This window comes from Poecilia latipinna, unplaced genomic scaffold (genome assembly GCF_001443285.1).
Source record: "Poecilia latipinna isolate Pla-1442-1.1 unplaced genomic scaffold, P_latipinna-1.0 Scaffold2477, whole genome shotgun sequence".
Classification (NCBI taxonomy): domain Eukaryota; kingdom Metazoa; phylum Chordata; class Actinopteri; order Cyprinodontiformes; family Poeciliidae; genus Poecilia; species Poecilia latipinna.
This window is the reverse complement of record NW_015115093.1, coordinates 27,437-51,620: the sequence shown is the minus strand read 5'-3', so window position 1 is coordinate 51,620 and position 24,184 is coordinate 27,437. Positions and strand designations below refer to the sequence as shown.

At 37.2% G+C, this 24,184-nt stretch overlaps 1 protein-coding gene across 4 annotated transcripts in view; it reads left to right on the top strand.

Annotated features, from left to right (window-relative positions):
* elf1 (E74-like ETS transcription factor 1) overlaps positions 1–24,184 on the top strand; it is a 62,539-nt gene that overhangs the window by 33,600 nt on the left and 4,755 nt on the right. For all 4 annotated transcript variants that reach the window (XM_015019756.1, XM_015019755.1, XM_015019757.1 and 1 more), the window contains 5 exons: positions 11,315–11,624; positions 20,232–20,406; positions 21,288–21,392; positions 22,304–22,465; positions 22,586–22,669. In XM_015019756.1, coding sequence (XP_014875242.1) covers positions 11,556–11,624; positions 20,232–20,406; positions 21,288–21,392; positions 22,304–22,465; positions 22,586–22,669 — 595 coding nt within the window. In that variant the 5' untranslated portion in view covers positions 11,315–11,555. The remainder of the gene's footprint in view (positions 1–11,314; positions 11,625–20,231; positions 20,407–21,287; positions 21,393–22,303; positions 22,466–22,585; positions 22,670–24,184) is intronic.

Here is a 24,184-nt window from a genome sequence, read left to right as displayed (position 1 = left end):
CAGTGGTCTTTTCTGAGACTTTTCTGCAATTTCCTGTCCCGTTTTCACAACTTTTCGTGGTTCTTCCTATCGGTGACATGTGGCCTGTTGCCACATTACAGAAATAGGTTGGTGGGGGCAGTTTTGACTCTGATGTTTTCCACAGCATGGACATATCGACGGCTAAATTCAATGACACTTCCTGGGTTTTAACTGAAGGATTGGTTGGGTTTTTACACATTTCAAAACCACAATTTAAGTTTTATTTATAGAGTTTTTGAAGGACTTTGAAGTGCTTCAGCAGTTGCACACACACTGTGTTTGTGTGTTGGTTGACCTATGTCGCATTTTGACATACGAGAAAGCCCTGATGACAGGAACTTGATAGTTCGTTCTCAGAATTCGCATGAAACTGACTCAGAGCCAAGTTAGGGATGTGAGCGTGTACACATGGTTTGGGGTTTAGCTGCGCTGTTAGTTTCTACCTAAAGTGTCATCCATGTGGGCAGATGTCATCTTTTAGTTAAAAACGTTGAGGTCTTTTTGAATACGTTCCTGTCAAAAGGTTAAAATCCAACATTTCTTGCTAATCAGATCAAAGTTTTGCTATTTTACACCCAAATGTAGTGACTTTTAGCGAAACACCCTTTGATTTATTTTTAAGAAAGCGCCACCGTTTGCATGTTCTACGTCACCGCTGCAGATAAATCTAGCAGCTATATGATTCATGTAGGAAATGCTATATGTCTGGTAGGCTTGAACCTATCAGAGTGGTGGTTTGTTGTTTGAGAAGGAAGGAGGGGGAGTTGAGAACTTTCCGTTGTTACACAGAGAAAGAAATTTTGTTCTGACTGTGGTTTAACAGACAGGAAGCAGCAGAAACCCACAGTTCAGTGATGCTGTTCCTGTGAAGGCAAGATTCACAGGTCAGTTTGTGACTCTTCTGCTCGGTTTTAAGCTTTGTCACTGCTTTTCATGGCCGCCGTCTCTGCTTAGCCAAATAAAAAGGAAAGTCTGGTCAAGTTAGACGTGAACGTGGCAGAAGGATTTTTAATGAAACGTCAGAAAGAAACTAACAAAAAATGCAACCAAAGGAGAAGTGGAATGTGGTCATTGAAGACATTTCTAAACTCCCATCTCTGGAGACATAACTAAGTTCTGCTATGTCTGATATCTTAGATCCCATAAAAAGCTTCATTTTTGTACCAAAATAGTTTGTCAGGCAGTATAAACAAGCCCCATTCATTTAGAGTCGGAGTGGAAAAGTACAACGCTCTCAGGAGGAGAGATTAAATTCCTTTCTCGTCTTTAAAGCCTCTCTGCTCGAGGTGACGTTTTTTCTCGGGCTCTGTTTGGATCTGGCATGGCACAGATGTTCACAACCAGTCACTTCTTCCAGGTGAAAGTCGAATATCAAATCCTGCTTTAGTCTCTAATGACTGAAATTATCTCTCCGTGGTTTGCATTCAACTTAAAGGATGGGTATTGTATGATTTATTGCACAATCAAGTAAGCATGTCACCTGCAGTTGTTGTGAAAATGCTGCAGACATCAAAAATAACTTCAAAGAAATTTGACTTCACATCATAGTTGTTTCTGACGCCTTGAAATTGGTCTCTGTCTCTTTAAGAAGCTCCTACTGTTTCTGACAGGCCCCCTTCAGCGCGTCATAACAACAATGCTTCAACATTTATAGCCACTTTTAGGAGCGTTGTAGTTCAGCAGACATCAGTTCATTTGAATTCAAAGGACAAAGTCGAAGTTTAAGGGTGTTTTCACACCTGAAAGTCCGGTAGACTCTCATTAATTTGGGACAAAAATTGCAACATTTGTTGCGTTTTCAGCTGCTGTGGTTCATTTTCATACTACAGTGTGTCAAACCAACTGAAGTCTTTAGAAAACCTATTCCCCTCCCCACCTGTGGGGGCGCTGCACCAAGAGCTACTGAAGGAAACAACACAAAAATCTCTCAAGAAGACACTGAGTACAACTTCTGTAAACAAAAATGGAGTGGCATCAGATTTTAGCGGTTTTCTTTTGTGTCTTTACTAAAACACCAGGAGTCATTTCTCCCGCTAATATTAGCATTGCGTGTTTGTTTTGGTTGTACTTACCCACAATGCCCTGCATTGTAGTCTGCTTCCTGCTTTTGAAGCGGCCTCCAGTCTGCTTTGCATTCACATGCATTCAAGCTTCACCAGAGTTCACCTCAACTGAACAAGAACTTATTATTTTTAGGCGGATTTTAGGTTTGATTTTCTTGTTCTGCATCAGAGCTCGGTTAGCATTCGCACTTCAAACCCAAACAAACCAAACTTTCAAGACAAACAAACAGTTTTATTTAAGCAGATTAAACTGGACTGGTGTGAATGCATCCCAAGTCAAGTCTGAAGTTTCAGTACAACTGAAGCCGGTGCTGATTAAAGAATCACTCAGCTGCAGTTTCTAATGCTAGCTGTAAACTAGTGTCTCTGTCTCTTTCCATTTCTGCAATTTTGAGTTGCTGCACTCATGGTTGCAGCAAAAGCGTTCCTCTTATTCAGCTGAAAGGCTTTGAGTTTAAACATGCTGAGACTTAACGTACTGTGCAATACCAGGCGGGAAGAAAAATGTAGAACATACAAAAAAATACTGTGTACAAAACAGTTTTTGTGAGCTGCTGACAGAGCTGCAGCAACCAGGGAAACCACATAGTCTGATTTTTTGATTGGCATTTATGCAACTCCCTAATTGAGTTGGCAACTAGTAATAACTTTAATTATATGTATATATTTTTTTTAGTTCTGGCACAAAATGTGGAGCAAAAACCTCACTCAAAAAAAAACCTCACTGTTTTTTGAGTGATGGTTTTCCAAAATCCTGGTGTTTGGCCGACATTTTTTTTCTTTCTTGGCACAGAAAACTTTATTGTAACAGGTTTATGGGCAAGTTTATTTACTTTTTTAAAACAAAAGGAAACTTCTGTCCAGAAATGAGGATCAGGATCCCCTGATACGCATGTGGGCTATCGCAGGGCTCCAGGAATGAGCTCGAGACTCGTATCACTGAGTCATTTCCTTTACAGGAACCCAGAGGATCCTGCAACAACAGCATGCTGACAAACTCAGTGAGGTCAGGCCTGTGGACGCATCGCTTGCTAAGCTTTAGCATAAAGCAGAAGGTTTTTACAGCTCTTCTGCGCTAAATATAGCTCATATCTACATAGATAAAAGCTTCTGTTTTGGTCACTTTTATTCAAAGCTGGATGAGTTTTATGTCTACACTGCAAAAACACAAAATCTTACCTAGTAATTTTAGTCATTTTCTAGTGTAAAATAACAAATAACATAGGATATTTCAAGACTGTTGAGCAAATACTGTGAAACCTTACAATCTCACACCAGTACATTCTTAATATTAATTCTTGAAAGATGAATCAATGAGATTATTATTCTTATTTAATTTTGACAATAAATATTCTCATAATACAGATTCAATTCTTCAAAATCTCCTTTTTATATACAGCAGCAATATATAACTGCAAAAACACCAAATCCTGCCAAGTATTTTGTTCTAGTTTCTAGCGCAAATATCTTAGCTTCGTCTTAGTTCAAGTATATTAACTTACAAGTAACTTTTCAGCAACACATAGGAATTTGTTTTAATTCAATAATTACTTAATATTGATGAAAACGTACTGACATTGGCTGACTATGTCACTTGTAATAAGACAGTTTTGAGTGACTAATCTGGCAGTTGAACTGGAACTGGGTTGCTAGGTGACGGGCTGGGCTTGACTGGCGTTGCTAGGCAACAGTGCCAGTGGACCCAGAACTCTTTCATTAATATTAAGGAATTATTTACCTAAAACAGTAAATTTTAAGTCAATAAAACTGACTTAAAACAATAAGCTTGAGTTCATCTGTAAGCTTTATCTTATTTCAAATGTACTAAGATATTTGCGATAGAAACTAGACCTAAAATACTTGGTAAGATTTGGTGTTTTTGCAGTGTACCTGTGTACAGAATCAGTTTTATATCAATCAATTAATCTTAGTTTTACATTTCAGAAACAAGGCAGACAAAAATAAAAAGTCATAAAAACATCATACAGTCACCAGTTGAAAAACCAGTAATGTTACTCTTTATCAAGTGCTATTGAAAGACATAACATATGTTGATAAATGTTTCATTTGTGATTCAACAGCAACTGGTGAAGTTTTAGTCTAGATTTAAAGGAACTCAGTGTTTCAGCTGTTTTTCAGTTTTCTGTACGTTTCAGTGCTCCACCTGAGTAAACTTTTATTTATTTTTTTGTAATCTGAGCTGAGGATGACTTACAAATAAACATTGACCGGTCCCTTTTTTCTTGCATCTCTGTGTTTGCTCTCCTCACATGCAGGGTGAGTCATTACATAGACATTCAATTGGCTTAAATTACCTCCTTTCATGGTCAACAATGAGCTCAGCTGAGGAGACCAAAGCGGGGAAGTTGGGCCTTCTGGGAATTCACCATTTGTTCACGAATCCTTCGTCTAACTGGCTGTTATTGCGATTGGCAGTCACCATGTTGTATCGGTGAAGCAGCTCAGCGTTGGCTTCCTCCTCGTCCTCAGTCTGCTTCACCCCAGGACGGCTGGACAAATACTGGACAGCACTAGATGGACAGAAAACTGTGGGAATATAAGATTCTAAAATATTAGTATTATGTGAATATACTGTAGTATAAAATGCCAAATCTAATATGTGTGCCTATCATAAACTGCAAAAACAACAAATCTTAGCAGTTATTTTTGTCAAGTTTCTGCTGCAAATATCTCAGTACTCTTGAAATAAGATATATTTTGTTATATTTGTTGTATATTTGGTGTTTGAACTATTTAAAAACAGTTTCTGCAAGATGTAGGAGGTTGTTTTAAGTAAATAAATCTTGAATAAAGATATAAATTACTAGTTCCACTGGCAGATTATTTCTCGTATAACAAGATATTTTGTCATTGTTTTAAGTAATATAATCTGTCACTGGAACTGGCATGTATTTAAAATAAATATTAAGGAATTATTGCTTTAAAACAAGCTGCTACATCTTGTGGAAAAGTCACTTGTACTTAATTAAAGTGTTCAAATCTGTTTTCACCAGAAACTGGAAAAAATACTTGGCAAGATTTTGAGGTTTTGAAGTGTATTTATATAATCTTTATTATTTGAGTAGATTTTATTGTCAATATTAAATAAAGATAATCAGTTTTCAACCATTTGTATTAAGAATATTGCCGTGTTAGATTCTCGGTGTATAATACTATGATTTCGAGGTATTTGCTTAAAAATTACCAAAAAAACAGACAGTAATTGATAATAATATAACATTTAAATTATTAAAGTTAAAACTGTTATTTATGGCCTTTATTTACTTTGTTTCTGATACACAAACGTTAGCTAAAATATAGAGCAAGCATTCAGTAAATGGTTCTACTAGGTAGATCATGTTTCTGATTAGTTCAGATAAAGTGAAGCAAACGCAGCAAAGTCGTATTTTGGAAGGTGTGAACTGGAGGGCAAGAGCCAGTTTTGGTGCCAAACTGACTCAAGTTTCAGAACAATAGTCTGGTAAACTAATCGGCTTCAAGGATTTTCAGTGTTTTCTACATGAAAATGGACTGGATATTTGCTAAGATGGCTCATTAATTCATATTAAGGTTTATTTCATGTTTTAACTGTTAAAATAGGCAGTTATCAGTATTTTTATAGGTGATCTCAAGTATGTGCAGATTTCAGCAGGTTGTTAAGGTCCCAAACCTCCAGAAATACTGAGCGATCCTCAGTAAAAATTGTTAGATCGTCTGTTGCTATGGATACCTGCAGCACACAGCAACAGGTAGAGGAGGGGCAGCACTACATTAGGTGTAACTTTTTAAAACCTTGGTGCTGGTTATTGTTGCCAAGATGAACCAGTTTTACACTGTTGTTGACCTTTTTAGCCAATAATATAATCATTAACTGATGGTTTGGTTTGTAAGTCAAACAAAATCCTATATTTAAATTGTATTGTTGTTATTTTTGTTTTGTTTAATAGCAATCTCATTTATCAGGAAGAATGTCAGTGAGTCGCCTCTTTTCCTTTTTCCCAGGGCTGCGATCTGCTCAAATACTGAAAACTCAGTTTTATTTTCTATTTATTAAGTGTTTACGGCTCAGATGTCCATCTTTTTTGGCTTCTAAATGTACAAACCAACATAAACCATCTTGATACACTTTTTTCAGGTCAGTCAGAAACAGATAAAGATTAGTGATAATCCTGTGTGCCTTTCAATTTGAACTGAAGATTACCAGACTTTTACTTTTTTCACTTCCGATACCAATATCGGATGTTTAACATCGGCTGATACCGATCCGATACAGAAAAACATTTCTCAATCGACTTGAAATGTTTCTTTTTCTTTAAACACAATTATACTGAATTATACATTTATTTGCCAACTCTGCACCAGTACAGCACATTTAAACACACCACTAGCTTCACATGTTTGGTCAAATATGTAAAATCAGTTTTAATTTGTTCAGTCAGTACATTTAGGAATATTTCAGCCAATGTGAAATAAACATATAAAAATAAACAACGAATGGTTCAGAAAGTTCAATTAGAAATGTTAAATATAAGGTAAAATAAATAATAAAACATGTCGCTCACAGCACAAAGCATAGAATTAGACTGAATAGATCAGACACATTGTCACCAATACCTGATCAATATATCAGAACCGATACAGATATTTATATTACATCAGTGCATCTCTGCTATTTAGGAACTTGCAGTAATTTTTTTTGTTTCTGACTCAACATTGAAGTCCAGAAAACTGAATATCTGTGTTGGCCATTAAGAGCCTGAAAATTATTTACATATTTTTGGATAAAGTTTTGAAGATTCACTTTTTTCAAGTCATGAGCAGCTCAGATTTGCATTTTTTTAACCTCAGAATGAAGCTATATTGTTTCAGTCCCACAGCTGCAGCCTGCAGCTGCTTTTGGCAAAACAATCACCGAGCATCACCGCTCACGCCCTTTAATTAGCACAAAAAGAAGCAAAATCTTACTTATTTATGCATCTTGAACCAAAGCTGAGCTCAAGCTAAGCAGATAAATTAATAGAAGAAAAAATACACAAGCTTTTGTCTGGTTGTGTTTCGTCACAGGACTCTGCATGCAGGCTCCACCGCGACACCCCTCCTTGTTAACCGCACTAAAATACTCAAGTCTGTCAAAACAGGGCCCCACCCAGAGCCAGTCTATTTGCTCTGCGCACTATTATGCATTGACTAACATCTCTGTAGGATCCCTCCCTCCTCTGTTCTGCCGCTCCGCTCCTCGTGACGTAGCCGGTCCAGTTACAACCCGGCCTCTGTGCCGGGACAAGGCAGCTGTTGTCATGCGCTCGGGGATGATGTGCAGGCTGGCGAATGGCCGCCTCTCTTGTGTCCGCTCTCTGCCAACTGGGATCAATGAAGCCCTCTCTGATGAATTCAGCTGTAGATGCATGAAGATAATCAGAGAAGGAGATGAAAAACTCTTGATTTGATTAAACTCCTGCTGTGTTCTTGTCATCTGATAAGGAGTTAATGTGTCGCTATGCAAGGCATCTGGTGCAAATGTGTCTAATTTAGCAAGGCGGACACATGTCCACCCACTTTTTTATTTTTCCTTTTGTTTTTGACATTATTTAGAGCTGCAATGTTTCATCTTGTGTTGGCAGTCTGGGACTCTGAGCTCCACATGTGCAGCTGCAGAAAGCTGCAGCTCTGGTGGCTGTGGGCACGCTCTGCCTGGCAGAGTGAAACACAAACCCTCAGATTCAGTTTCCATGTCTCTGTTCTCCTTTCTGCATACAGTAACCACACATCTCTGTTCGCTCTCAGTGTTCAGTGAAACTAAAAACATACAAAAATTAGTTTTCTTCTGCATCAGAAGTTCTCCTGTGATAATGCGTTTGGTATGCAGTGTTGACTATTACACAGGCATTTCAAAGGAAACAAGCTCCACCCTGCAGCAGTGGGAGAAGCAGGGATACCGACTGGCTGGGAGGGATGGGGGGCGACCAACCCGGCTCTGACGTCTCAGCCTCCGCTTTGGCTGCAGGGCAGCAACGGGGCGGGGGCTGCTGTTCTGCTGTCGTCTGTTCCCAAACCTGGCCGTGGCTGTTAGGTTGCTGGGACACACATTTAGAGCTGGGTGCCAACTACTTAAGAAACCTTTTTTTTGGGGGGGAAGAATTAACTTTTAGCAGGATTTTAAACCTAATTCTTAAACCCAGGGCCAGCTCAAGCCTTTTTTGAGGCCTTGGGCATATTTTCATTTAAGGCCCCTTGTTGCTGACATGTAGCATACCAGCTATCTTTAGCGTCATTTGTAATTAGCCTACATAATACTGCTTTAATCATTGCTGTTGATTTTAACCTTACATGAGTAGCAAACCAAAAAATAATTTGGATTTTTGAAAGTGTGCCATATTATTTTAATTATTTGAAAGCAACATCAATAAAAAAACAAACAGAAAAAAAAACACTGAATTTACAGTAAACAAGTTAAGAAGCTTAATATCTTATATTTCCCCAACATAGGCAGTATCCAACAGCAGGAAGAGTTTTTGTCTACCAACTGTAAAAAACATAGAGCTAATTTTGTCATTATGTAATAATAGCATTTTATTACTCAATGTTGTTAGTTGTTATACCAGCTCGGTGCTCTTGGGTGCCACTTAGTGGTGTGGGGGAGCTAAGCAGCCGCTTGACTCATATATGCCTTGAGCCTGTTACAATAAGCAATCAGTTAAATGCATGAGAAATTAAAATAAGTGCAATAATTTTTATTCTAAGAGTAATTTTGTCTATTTATTTATAACTTCCATTATGTGTAGTTTTTATTTCCATTTTTAAAATTGTTTTTGGTATTGGTCTTTGACTTATCGTCAATATATTACTTAAAAATATTATCGTTTATCGCAATAATTTCTTGGACAATTTACCATGCAGGACAGTTTTGTCTTCTCGTTTCAGGTCTAACTGTACTTTTCACTTTTACTTGAGTAATTTTATTATGAAGTATCGCTTCTCTTACTGGAGTACAGTTTCTGGATACAGTATCTACTGTCAGTTATCACAAAACATAGTGATAAAGTTCATATCGCCCACAACTATCCCCACTTCATGGTGGCGTTTCACCTGACCCTGTTTCCTTTTAAATTTAAAAAACACAAGAAAGAGAAAAGAAAGAATAAGATAGAAAGATATAATATATTAAATATATACAAAATTTAAAGTTGTATAAGTTGTATTAACTAGTTACGTTTACTTGAGTAACTCTGGAAAAAATTACTTTTAGGAATATTTTTATTATTCTGTACTTTTTGCTTTTACCTGAGAGTAATTTTATTATTTATGTAGTGTCTCTACTGTTACTTGAGTATAATTTCTTTTTTTTTACCCGCTGTATGAAAACCAAACATGTTTTAACCAGAAATTCACCAGATAAAGACACACACCTGCATTTTGTGTCAAAGTTTAATATTTAAAGAAACTGATTTTGTTTATTTTGCCTGACTTTGTAACAAAAATATAAAATTATATTATTTTTGTATAAATACCAACATTTCCACTTATCTTTACATTTTGGTCTGATGATGCAATTTTTAATATTAAATGATTGATCACTTATACTTAAGTAGACTTTTTTCCAAATACGTTTTCACTCCTGAATCATTTCTTTGAAGGCTAATTTTTAGTTTTTCTTGAGTAAAAATGTGTCGAGGCATCGAGTGTAATGTTTCCCTCCCAGTCTGGGCCGTTCCCTGAGGGTCGGCTCTGATGGCACCGATCGGTCCGGGTGAGGCTTCATCGGCCCGATCGGTCCGGGTGAGGCTTCATCGGCCCGATCGGTCCGGGTGAGGCTTCATCGGCCCGATCGGTGCCCCTCTCATGTGGTCAGACTATCAGAACCTGAGCCTTACGATCCAGAGCGGTTCGCCATCAGAGTCACACAATCATGAAATAAAAGTCAACTGTGCTTAAGTCGAAGCTCCCACGTCTGTTGTTGCTGAGTTTGAAATATATTAGAGGGCAGAGTAAGTTGGGATCATAATCAAACAAGGGCTTTTTTTTTTTTTTTGTAAATGAAAAGGACATAATAAAAAAACAACATCTATTTTCAAGCCTTCATGCTCTGAGTTTGTGTAAAAGATTTACACAGTTTACATTTTAAATGGGGGCATATTATGGAAAATTCACATTTTGCATGTTTTTGTACTTAAATTCGGGTCTCAACTGCTTCTAAAAACACAGCTACTGCTTTAAATAAAGAACACTTACCCGTTTTTTGGCAATAACTTAATGCTTTTTGATGCCTCGTTACCTAGCAACCCCAGCCAACCCCAGCCCGTTACCTAGCAACCCAAGCTGAGTTCCAGAATGTTTGGTCAGCTGGGTTTACCGCTGTATGCGCTTCAAAAGACACACATTTTGTTGTTGACTTATGATCCAGAAACAACTTGCTGTATTCCTGTTGGTTGTGCAGGAGGCTCCACTTCTGCTTTTTAAATACGTACGGTTGTATAATTATTCATCTGTTTGCAGTTATTTTCATGTGCGAATGTGAACGTTGAGCTGGGGGTCGTGCCCAGCGGCAGCTTATTAGGATTTTAAGTGACAAGACCAGTAACGTTTGGTGTACTTAATAGTGCAAATATCTTAGTACACTTGAATTAAGACAAAACTGACTTACAGGTAACTTTTAAGGAAGATATAGAAGCTCGTTTTAAGTTAATAATTCCTTAATATTGATGAAAAAGTTCTAGTTCGATTGGCAGATTATTTTATTTATAACGAGACATTTTTCCATGTTAGCTTCTACATCTTTCTAAAAAGTTAGTTTGGTCTTATTTCAAATGAACTGAGATATTTGCACAATAAACTAAACCAAAGTTACTTGGTTAGATATTGTGTTTTTGCAGTGTATTCACAGTCTCTGTTTCTTCCATAAAGTTATATTTGGATTCAGGTGACAGTTTTAGTGCAACATCTGTTTTCATGAGGAAGCGTGAAGCTTTTTGGTGAAGATCTTTCACTCTATCTGCGTATTTTAAGCATGTTGTCACACAGGAATCAGAGTGATTTTATTTTATTTTTCCTGTGAAGGATGTGGTTTTGCAGCGTCAGATAAAAAAAAAAAAATAGACATAACCCAGATAAGTTTGTCTCTCCTGACCACCTCCTTAACGCTAAGCTTGTACCGGCCTCTTGTTTCTTGCCGATATCCGACTGATCTGCCATGTTTGCTGACCTTTGCCCTCCCGTGTTTTTTCTGTGTGCAGGTGTAGATGCGCCAGGCGCAGCGGGGTCTGGCCTCTGTGTCGGAGAGAGACGAGGCTCTCCAGTGAAACCTCGACTCTCTCTCACATTCAGCTCGAGCCGCGCAGCATCAGAAAACAGGAAGACACAGAGGCTATTTACTGAGGTGAAGCAGCAGCAGCAGAAAGAGGAGGAGCAGGAGGAGGAGCCATCATCACAGTGGGGACATTTCAGCCTGGTCCCCGCCCTCTGAACTCCTCTGCCATGACGACTGCAGTACAGCCCAGCGAACTGGTGTTTGAATTTTCCAACGGGATAGATGAGATGAATCAGGTATTTTCCATGAATGACTCAGCTCTTAAAGCTTTTTGAAGATTTGTTTGGAGTACAAACTTGATCATTCATCTGTTTCACCCAAAATATGTTGCTTTTTTCCACAACTTCAATGTATTTCACTGAGATTCTGGGTGACGGACCAACAGAAAGTTAGCCAGAGTCGGGCAGTAAAAGGAAAAAATGCAAGTGTTAGTTATTTACACTTTTTACCAGTGGAAAAGTTGCTACAACAAATAAAAATACAGAAGTTTTGCCCACTTTTTCGTAAAATAGTCGATAGTGTATCAACTTTCAAGTCACAGATTCTGATTTGGATTTGGGTCGAGATTTTTAACACCTGGATATGTGAATGAAATCAGTTTACCTGCCAGAAGGTGAATCTTTTTCACAGCCGTTCCCCTTTTTTAAACTGAATCCATTGTTTATTCCTTCTAGAAACAATAAAAATTAAGAAAATGTTTATTTCATAATCGTCATTTCATAATCGTTTCGGCATCATGCAGCTGACAAACAGCTGGATTAATACTGAGATTAAATTACAGACAGGTGGACTCTATTTACGAATCAGGTGTGTCTTTTGAAGGCAGTTTGTTGCACCTGATTCTAGTCTGAGTTATTAGAGTAAAGAGGGCTAAATAATAACGTACAGAGTTTTAATTGTAACTTTATTCCACTTTTCTTTGTCAGATAAAAATCCTATAAAACACACTGGAGTTTGGTTGCAATGAATCCTGTCATCATATCAAATTTTGCTGGATGATAAATTGTCCCAGAACTGATTGCGATGAATGATAATGTTGTTTTGTGACCATTTTCATGTAATATAATGTTAATAATGGCTTAATAACGCAAGGACATTTCTCAAAGATGAATAAACTTTAAGTTCTAATGAACATTTAATGCTGGAACTGGAAACATTTTAAATATTGAAAATAAATAAACAAAGCAACAAATAAAATAAAGTCTCTGTAAAACAAATTAAAGACTAGTTGAAACCAATCAGACTGAAAACTTTAGTCATCCAGTTTTTGACAGAAAGGGAGAAAACAAGTTTTTTCTTGTAAATTTGTAATTAGGCAGAAAATTACTCCTCCCTGCCCACATTTTTTTTTTTTACAACAGCCTCAACTCTGCTTGCTTTAAATTTGTCTGACTAGCCACTTCCGTTTTTAAATATTTGTAAATCATTTACAGGTCAGTTATTTAGTTGCAGTTGTAATTTACCAAAACTACTACTGCAACCTAAAAATCTTATTTTCTAGGTTTAACCAAAAATTAAACCTAAAAAATTTAAAATTTTTTGGTTTAACTAAAAGTTTTTAAATTCTGCTCTTTTTTTTTTTAGGTGCAGAATTTAAAAAGTTGAAAGTTTTTTATTGAGATGACGTTACTTTGATCTGGTAATGAATGCTCAGCAACTGATTCAGTTTTCAGTTATTGTTTTACAACCAGCTGAGTCCGGCGTTTTCTCCCAGCTTTTCCTGTCGCCATCTTGCAGACCAGCATAAGTAGCACCTTATTTTCCAGATACCTGATGTAAAACTGCTCGTCTCCATCAGTTTGAAAGGCTAACAAATAGATTCGTAAACACAAAGGATACAATATCTATAACTTCAGTGTGTTTTAGTTTTACAAGCACATGGTATCGCCCCTGTTGGTTCCTGTTTTTCCCCATTAATTGCCGTTTCTATTCATTGTTTTCGTTAGCTTTAGTTGACCAGCCTTGCTCTGGAGGGCGGCGGAGGCTGCTGGGAGCAGAAATGGAGAAACCTGCAGCGGAGTTGGGTTGAGCGTGGGCGGCAGCCGAGGTGGGGCGTCAACCTGAACGTGGTTGCAGCACAAAGGTTGCCGTTGCATTTACCTGACACACATATTAGCGCCTGTGTGTGTTGTCATTGGAGCGATGAGCTGCATCGGTTATCTCCTCCCCTCAGCAGACGCTGGATCCTGTGGAGCAGGCTTGTTTGTTAGCGAAACGAGTGTTTATGTGCGCCAGTATCTGTGTATGTTCATCTAGAGTGACAAGTTGTTACTGGATCCCTGAATAGCGCCGCGTCAGGCCCAACCTGACGGACCAGTTGTGTCGCTGCTTGGAAGAGACGCAATAATTCACCTAAAAGGTCCCACATTGTTCCACTGTGACAGTTCTGTTGTTGGCGGCGCCCACTCGGCCTGTTGTGCAAGCGCCGTAGCTCTTTTTGAGCAAGTCATGGTAAAGCATCAAAATCCACCTCTTTCAGGTGGGCTTTGGCTTTGTGACGGTTTTAAAACCACAATAAACTCATTACAGCTGAGTGAAATCACAGCTCCTGCAATGATTAGCTCTGCTATATTGGATGTGGAAGTCAATGAATAGCTTCTCCAGACTCGACATGTGACGAATTTCAGCTTCTGTCATCTTCAACTGTTCGGTTTTCATCTTATTTTCCCTGATTTTCAAAGAGATTTTCTGTTAAGTAGGGATGTAGCAAGATTTAGTAAATATTAAAATATCGTAATATTTGTGACTGAAGTAAAATCAAAGTGTTAGTTTCTCATCTGGTAGCGTTGGTTAATGTTATTGTGTTAATATGAAGGTGTGTGCTTTAGTAGCGGTTTCTGCAGGCTCTTTAGAAGTTATAAGATTAATAATCAGACCTTTAACAGTTTTAAATATGCTCATATTTTCCATAAGTCCTAAATTAATCCTTTGCTGATTTTTTAAAGTAAGTTTTCCCTCCCTCTTGTCTTTAAAAGCACCGCAGCGGCGTTTGTTTTGCTGTTTTCTGTTTTAGTTTTGGTTGAGGAATTGTTTTTTGACTTAGGCAAATTTACCAAACATGTGATCCAGTTAGCAGTCCTGTCAGCAATTTAAAGTATTCCCTCCAACAACTGAAAATACTCTCCTGTTGCGCTTCCTATGTTTGTTTATTATATAATTACAAGCTCCATTTCTCATAGACAGTAAATATTCAAACAGTGTTTCAGTTTAAAAATGTAATTTCAGTGGTTTTCTGATTACTATGCTATAAAATATCTGTTAAAGTAACATTTTCTTTCTTAACTTGCTTGATAAATAAAACTAAATATTAGGTGAGGGAATTACTGAGGTAACTTACTTTTGATTCACTTAGAGCTAAAATCTTTAAGTTAACTCGTTCTAGACTCTAATCTTGAAGTAAGAAAGAAACTATTACTTACCAACATGCTGGGAACAGTAATTGGTTTCAGAAGCATTAAATAAGTTTTCATTATCTGGCAGCATTTTGGACGCTTTAGCAAAGTGACTGATAAAACATCTGTAACTCCAGTGAGAATTTTGTGACCTAAAGAGCTTTTGCACTGTTTCCAATGACTGTGAACTTTATTTAAGGTGTTTTTGCTGCACAAACTACTGATTTTACACAGTGGGAACGTCTTATCGGGCTTTTCTTCATCAGTTATCACCGGAGCCGGTTTGGTTTTGCCTGAAGTTGGAAGCCTTGGTAATTCATAGCTGGAAATGTTTGATCCTCCTACTGGTTTATTCTGAGATTTGTGGAGGATTATAGTGCAAGGAGACAGTTTGCCTACACAAATCATAGTATGTATGTTGATATCTCTGTAAACAGATGTTTTAAAACAGAGAGTTGTTTCTAAGAGCACCTGGACTGGTGGGTTAAAATAATAAAAGCCTTTAATTCAGAGAAAATGAGCTCACTTTATTCTGATCCAAAACTGATAGTAAGCAATCACTTAACCATTGGAGCTGGTTTAGAAAGAACCACAACATGTCTGACCAAATCCAATATGGCTGCCGATAGTTTAAAGCTTTTTTTTTCTCTGTATTTTCTCAAAAAGTGAATTTTTGCATTGTAAAGCCTCAGTTTCCCAAAAACCTCGTCTTCTATTTGTGAATAAAAACAAGAACAAACAAGAAAAAAAGGAGATTGTGAGTAGAACCCAAAAGTATAGATAAAATTAAATTCTTGTTAACCCATTTTCACGTCTCATGTGTTGTATGTATTAGGTCAGCCTTAAACATCAACCGGCATTTTATTACCATCGCTGGACGTATATGTCCAAATTCAGACGCTACATCCTTTGTCTTATAAGTATATTAAAACATAATACAAACATTAAAAGCCTAATTTTCATATTGTTTTGTTAGGCTCTTTAAATAATTTCTGTACAAGAAGTTACTTAATTAAAAAGGATCAAATAGCAAGATTTCAGGCTCCATTTTTACTAGCTTGTGTTTAGCGTTGTTGTGGTTGCTAGGCGACAGGACATGCAGTGCAGTAACGGTGGGATTAAATCTGAAGACTTGACCTCCCAATGTCACAGCTGCTCGCTTTGTCCTTCATGGGCTGGAAAACCCAGTGACTGTTTTTCACATTTTCTTTGAGAATAGCTCCATGTTAGCTTGTCTTTGAGAGTGAAGCTAACAGCTAGCTTAGCAGAAGATGGAAGCTAAGCAGGATTTTATCATTTTAAAACTTACAAATCTCAAAAGCATTATAGCAGTTTATGCTAACATTTTCACGTGACCTTCTAAATCATCATCATGCTTCCTTTCATTAGCTTTCATTAGCTCTCAGAAGCTAATGATTCTTTGCACGGGAAAAGTAGCTAGGAAATGTAGCAATCATATTAAATGCTAACATTTTAGCATTTCAAACTTTTTCAAAAATCATTCAGTTTAAGTAAAAAAAAGTAACGTTTTTTTTAAGACTGTACATGCCCTGTATGATCTCGATCTCTTAACTGCTAGCTTTAGCCTCCGGGACCAGCTGGAGAGTTTACAAAATGTTCTGATTTTTGAGAATGGGCGGCTCCAGAACTGCTCCAAATTTCACAATGAGGACATTGAAAGCTTCAGGCAGTTGAAATCCATTGTGTCGGGGCAGGTAAAGCAGAAGAGAGAGGGGTGTGGGGAGGGAAACGGCCTGCTCAGATGCTGCTGCTTTCAAAGGCAAAATGGGGAACTCAGAAATGCAAATCGGCCTGATGTTTATCACTGCTGTTCCCTCTACTAGAAACAGCATTCAGGCCATTAAAGAGGAAGGAGCAGCTAAAATGTGAATTATGTTCAGCACAAACCATTTTAGCCGAAACCTTTGTGCTTTCTTCATGTCTTTTCAAACTGGTGAGGCCAGAGATGCAACAGGAAAGGAAAACATTTAGGATCAAAACAACGTGCAGAGACAGCAGCTCTACACGTCTTCATGCTCCGTCAGCAAAATGTTGTGGGATTTTGACGGGAGGAGGTGGTAGATGAGCTGCTGTCTCTGGACCAGTAGGCAAAACACGTCTTTATCTCGCTCAAGGACAGAAAACATGAGTTAAGTCAGCCCAGGAAAATGTGGCAGCCTCAACGTCTGGCTATGATGGAGACAAAGATTCCCATTAATGGAAAACATTTCAGATCCAAACTGCAGTCAGAGCAAAAACATGCTTGTTTTTAATCCTCCAAGTTATGGTTGACGTCATTATTTTTTTTACAGTAACTATTAAAAATCAATGGTGAAATACCTGCTAAACATTTGAAACCGCTAACAATGAGCCGGTCTGTTAGCTTCCTGGTTAACCAGTAGCAGAAATGAGTGTACAGGCATGCAGTGGGATGCCACCATTCCCGCCTCCTCCCTCAGCTCAAGGCTGGACACCTGGTCTGCCCCCGAGGTCCCAGCCAACAATGAACACTTTTGTAAAAAGACACAGATACGCCTTTATTCCCACAGCTCCTACAGCACCTTTTTTGTCTGTGTGTCTCTCTTAAACCCACCCATCACTGCAGGAATGTTGCTTTTTATTGATCTTCACTGAGTGGCTGAAAATGTAAGAAAGAAAAATCACATCTATGTAAGCTAGAAGAACAGATGCTACTTCACAGTTTTCTGTGTTTAAAGCGAGAGCTTTCGGTCCAGTGATCTCTTAAAAATCAGTTTGTGCTTGGCCATATGGGTGGGATTATTTTATTCTTAATACTTTTTTCACGCTGAATAAAAACAAAGAAGTTGGTATTCAAACTGAAAAGGAACAATTTCAGCTGAGATTTAAAGTGTACTCTGCTGCCATCTGCTGGGCGTTTTTGGCTCATTTCTCAGATTAGCTTTTCCTTTACATCTACAAAATATGTTTATATTAAAATAATTTTATCCCCAGAAACATTAGACAGAAAAAATTAAACCAACACAAACGAACAAAAAGCCTAAAAGATTAAATAATAAACTAAGAAAACAAATGGAAATAAGACAAAAATTCTGACTAAAATGGTTTATACCTTAAACTCAAAGAAATAATAAAATTATTCTATAAAATATTTGCTAAAGTTTGTCAATAAGTAAAAAAATGGACACAAATAATAGAGTACCTGTTTAAGCCATTGGCAGATAATCTTAAAGTTTTAAATAATAAGTAATAAGTAAATAGTCAAATACATAACTAAATGAACATAAATGGTTAAATGAAAAAGTAAAAGTACTTCCATTGTGAGCAAGACAGTTTATATCTAAAAAAATACATATAATACTTGCTAAACTTGTCAATAAATAAAGATAAAATAGACATAGATAATAGTTCTTATTAAAACCATTAACAGCTAAATTTAAAATAGTTTTAAACATTAATAATATGCAATAAATAAGTAAATAACCAAATGCATAGCTACATAAATGTAAATACTCAAATGAAGAATAAAATATTCTGTGAAGTATGCCTGCTGCAGTAAAACAATTAATTATTGAGATCCATTAAAATGATCTCAATAATGTACATTCTGATGATTAATATTTTTTGAAAGACAATTATTTTGCTCAGACAGAGACTTCGTAATCCGCTTTATTTATTTATTCTTTGTGTTATGTTTTGTTTTTGGTTGTCATGTTTCAAGTTGGATATTTAAAATATGTTCTAGGTCCAGTGTTGGACTAAACTAAATAAAAGTTTTCTAAACTTTTCTTTAGAAAATTTAAGTTTATTAATATTCAAGAGGGCAATTACCGATATATTACTAGAAAATGGTTTAAAAACAACAGTATTATTGTTTATTGTGATAATTTCAGGGACAATTTATCGTCCAGCAAAATATATTATGACAGGGCTAGTTGCGACTAGTAATAATAATAATAATAATAATAATAATAATAATTCAGTTTATAATATTATCTTTTCGTGCTCTTCAAAGCACATCTTTCACATTTGGAGCAGAACATGACTCCCTTAATTAAAGAATGGAGTTACTTTGCCCTCACCAACCAGCCACCCGGTGGCTGCCCGGCTTGACACGATCCCCGCTGGAGGAGCTCTCAGACGGTGCTTGTCTCCGCAGATGTAGCTCTACGGTTCGGCCCACCCTCTGCCAATTCCCCCAGTCCCTCCACTCCTCCGTGCATCAGGCCTCGCTAAGCCCGAAATGAGACGGCGAGGTTAGAATTCCCAGAGCGTGATGAAGAAGGTGCTCGCCTGCAATTCATATCTGATTCATTAACATTCATTTGGGTTTATATAATTTCTGGGCATAAGATTAGGTTCTCAGGAGAAGTAGGCCAGATCAGACAGCTGGTTCCCGTCTTCTTCACAACGTCCCAGCGGGCCGCTGCAACACCACAGAAATGAGCTCTCTTCCATGCTGCGTGCCTCCACATTAGTTCAGGCTGAGTATGAATCCACAATGTCTTACAACGCAATAAAAGAGGCCAGATTGGTTTAGAACTAGGGATCCAAACAATTAGTTGAAGATTAATTCCCGATTAATGGTTTATTGGATTAAAATGAGCTCAAATCGATTAAGTTTAGACCTTCTTTAATGGTGTAGTTTGGCCTCCATCCAGCAGGGGACGCCACTGGTCATCCTTAAGCAGAGCCGTTGGTACGAAAGCAAAGATGGCGGAGCTACACCAGAACGAGGATGATAAACGGTCAAAACAGAGTCCGTTCTGGGGCTTAAAAACAACAACAACAACAACAACAAAAACACTTTTGCGGTTCTGTTTTGAAATATAAACAGTCGACAGTCTTTAATTTTCACTTTAAAAGCGCTCATATAGGCGAGCTACATTACGGAGCAACGTCAACTTCTTTTTCAAAATATACTTGCTAATTGCTGAAAATGATGTGCTACGAAGGTGAGCTAACCCAGAAACATGATTTCAATAAACCCGGTTGATTTTTAGGACTGTCATGGTGCAACGTTTTAATATTCTTTTAAGAGCAACCACATACATTACTTTTATATGAAAATCTCTCTAAGGATGAATTAATGTTTCCAGTATTTTATTTCTTATTTTTTTTACATTTCTATTCAGCATCCTAAGAGGTTCCTGTTTTGTTATATTTTATAAATATTTCTAAATTTAATAATGTGGGGAAAACCACATTTTTTTCATTATTCAGTCAGTATTTAATAGAAATGATACAAAATAATGAAGTTTTTTTTCCAGTTTATGAAGAAGTTAGCCCTATGAAGTAATTAATAACTTGCATCCCTAGTTAGAACATTAAACCGATGTTATGTTTAATTAATAATGCATAGTGAAGGAATTACTGTATGTTTTTAATCTTTTAATTCACATGCATGGCTGCAGAATCTCCTGTGTTATAATTCCTCATGTCTCATGCACACGTGTGTTTTTCTCTGCGCAGTTGGACGACCCGTCAGTATTCCCAGCCGTGATCGTCGAGCAGGTGCCCACCACCGACCTGCTGCAGGTCTACTCGGGCCTCGAGTCGGACGAGGTGACTAACGGCATCATGGTGGACACGAGTCTCAGCGTGGTGGAGGGACCGTCCATCCTTTCAGAAGGAGTGGACCTCTCAGGTAAAGACACCACACTTTGGAAACATTTCACATAGACTGAGATGAATTTCGTAATTTGCAGGTTTTTATTTTGCTGTTTTCCTACTTCATGTTGTAAGTCAGGTTCTACTTCACTGGTCTCTTAAATCTACATGTCTAGCATTTATCAGGCCTGCGTATGAGTTGGAAAACTGAAGAATTCTTCTGTGATTAATCACATTTTATTCATAATGTAACAAGGTTGTTTTGGTTGTGGTACCTTATTTCACTCAATACATTAAATCATAATTTGAAAATGTTCATTTGTATTTAATTGGGTTATTTTTCAGTGATATTAAACTATATTTGATCATCATTGATGAAACACTTCAGTTTGAAAACTAGAGAAAATCTGAGACAGGTTGAACTTTTTCACAACTCTATATAAAAGTGTCTAGATTTTCTGCGTTCAACACTATTACTGGAACTAATCTGACACAATTATATCTAAGCCTGTTGCAGTTTTAATTTAATTAAAATTACTCAATAATTTCTATTCTAATGACTAATATATTTATATATTTTAAATTAAAATTTTGTTTACAGACTTTGTAATCCGTCTTATTTATTGCTTTTGGTTGTCATGTTTTATTTTGGAAGTTTAAAAAATCTTCCATTTCCTGTGTTATATACAAAAATGAAAGTTTGTTTATTGAGAGGGAGAACGTGCATTATTTTGCCATAATTACTTGAAATAAAAAAGATATTAAAACAGCAGTATTCTAATTTACTGCAATAATTATTGGGGCAATTTATTGTCCAGAAAAAAATTTGTATTGTGACAGACTTATTTATTTCACATGGAGCTTCCAGTTATGTTGCCAACATGTTACTTTGATGCCTTTTTGTCTTTTGATGGACAGAAACGAGAGTTTCCCGAGCCGATGACAGCATGGAGACAAACGAAGCTGCAGCGGCTCTGCTGAACATGGAGTCTCCAAATAATATTTTGGATGAGAAGCGAATGAGTGAGTTCATTTGTGTTTATTTTAGGGCTGTAATGATTCATTGAATGATTCGAGTCCCTCAAGCCTTGAAATAGAAGTTATCGAAGCTTTGCTAGATTATGTTTTACTGTTTAGTGCCATTTGTTCTGGCCGGATAATTATTTGTGTTGCACTACGCTCTCACTTTCACCATTGAGCTGTTGATGAATGCTAAGAGCTATTAGCAGCTATGGAGGAAGATGCGTTGTCAAGTAAGGGACACCTCACTGCGTGTGTTGCAAAACTAAATGGGCGTTTCACAATAGCGATGCTGCAACACCAGAAACAGAGTTTAGATCGGTCCTAAACAAAAAAACCCAACCTGACAACTGCCACAATGAGCTATGTTGCTAGCACTTAGCACTTAGCAACAACTCAGAGGCCAAAAGTGAGAGTGTTGCGCAACATAATCAATCACCCGGCCAGAACATGGCTCGCTAAATAACAAAACATAATTTAACGAAGCTTTGAGGCAGATAATTTTAACAATTGAATCATCAGGAATCGTTTCAGCTCTTCGTAGCGCAACTTTCCCCTGTTTTAGCTCCTGTTTATTATCTTCCAGCTCTGTTTTGTTGTTTGCTAATCAAGAAGAGTAAAGATGGGGAGAGAAAAAGATAATTAGAAATATAAATTTTATAAAAAAATCTTTTTTTTTACTTCGAATATCAGACTGAAAGTAATGTTCAATAATTTTTAAAAAAGGAACTTAATTGTTTATTTACTAGCATAGATTTCTTTTGCTATCTTAAGTAGCTACTAGAGAAGACGATTAATTACTCAATCATCTGTAGATTACTTGACTACTAAATTAGTCTACAGCAACCTTAATTTATTTCTCTGCTTTATGTAAAACAAGGTGTAATTCTTGTACATTGTTGCTGTTTGTGCAGTTCACACCTACAACCATCTGCTGGAGTCAGAGATGACGTACGCTCCACTCAGGGTGGACCAAATGGACAACGTTGCCCTTGACATGTCTCTGGACGAAGACACATCATCCATGGATGAGATTTCTCATAAGATTCCCTTAAAACCTCAGAAAAAAACCAAAGGTAACACCTTTTTTCTCTAGTTAAGTAATAATTTGTTGCAACAGTTTAGAGTAGAAGGTGATTACATGATTTTGTTGTGACCTTTGACCTTCTAACATGCTGCTTCTCACGTTGAATCAGTGCGAAAGCCCCGGGTGGTGCGTCCCTGCTCTCCAATCACAACCCCTAACTTGCCACTCAGGAAGAAGAGCAAAGAGGGCAAAGGTAAGCCTCACCAACTAGTCCACTTTTCTGTAACGAGCCAATAAAAATCAAGGTCTCTCCTCCTCTTGTGATGGCTCCGATTCCTCCTGTGGAGCGGGCGACCAGCTGCCCTCGGCCCCTGCAGTCCATCTGGGTTGAATCTGAGCGAGTTAATGGATGAGGGGATCGGGTGGTGTTGTGTTTCTCGGGGAAACAGGAGTGATTGCATGCTGGAGGGCACGCTGATGCTTTACTGATAGATGCAGGGGCAGCGCCGCTTTGTTTGGGCCGTCCACAACGACACAAAAGGGGGGAAGGGGCTTGGGACGTCTGGTTCAGCCGCACACGAATGCATCACTCTGTCACATAGTCGGGGATTCAGGTGACTTCTGGGAGTGCTGCTGTTTTTAAACGCTGCCGGCCGCTGACGTCTGGCAAATTAGAGGAATCTACATCTGAGCTTTATAATTAATTACCTTCCCAGGCCCACATGCAGACAAATCCCTGTCACAACAATAACAGGAAGAAAAGATAATAATGCAACTCTGTGGTTTCTATATACAAATCAGATAAATTAGGGCTGAAGCAATTAATCGGTTTAGTCGTGAAATAATCATGAACTACTCTGCAGAAACACAAAGTATTTTTGGTTTAGTTTCTAGTTCAGATATCTTAGTGCACTTAAAAAAAGACTAAGCTAATTTATAAGTAACTTTTCAGAAAGACGCAAGAGATTATATTGATGAAAAATCACTATTTCCACTGGTACATAAGTGAAATAAACTTGATGCTTTTTCATCAATATTAAGAAATTATTGACATAAAACGTGTTTCTTGCTGAAAAGTTACTGTAAGTCAGTTTTCTCTTATTTCAAGGTATTAAGACATTTGCACTAGAAATACTTGGTGAGATTTTGTTTTTGCAGTGCAAAGATCAGTAATCAGTAATTACCAATCGCTGTGATTACTGATAATTGAAGAAATAATGAACAGATCAACCCTTCACTGAATTGATAAGTCAAACTGAAAGGAAATATTTTTTCGCTCCAGATTCATCCTTTCAAATAAGAATAATCAGGCATGCACTGAAGAAATGCTGTTATTGTATTTATGCAATAAAATATTTATGTTCTCATTTAAAAAATGAATTGGAGTATTTATTTATTTGCATATTTTAATATGTTACAGTATATATGCTCTCTTTTTTTGTTTTGTTTATCCTTATGCAGTTATATTGACATGTAAACAGGTTTATGAATTCATATTCCAAATTTTTTTAAAGACAAAAAACAAATTTGATCACAAAAAAGCAAACAATCTGCAGAATGTTTTTATTTGATTAATTGTCTAAATCACATGTATCAAACTGAAGGCCAAAACTGGCCCACTGTAGTTTTTTATGTTGCCCTCTAATATTTAGCATATTTGCAAATATGCAAAATTCACATAAAATCAACAATTTTACTGCAATTTTTTTTTAATTGGTCAAAATCAAGTGACTTCTACCTCAGCTTTACTTGATGTCAAGTTATAATG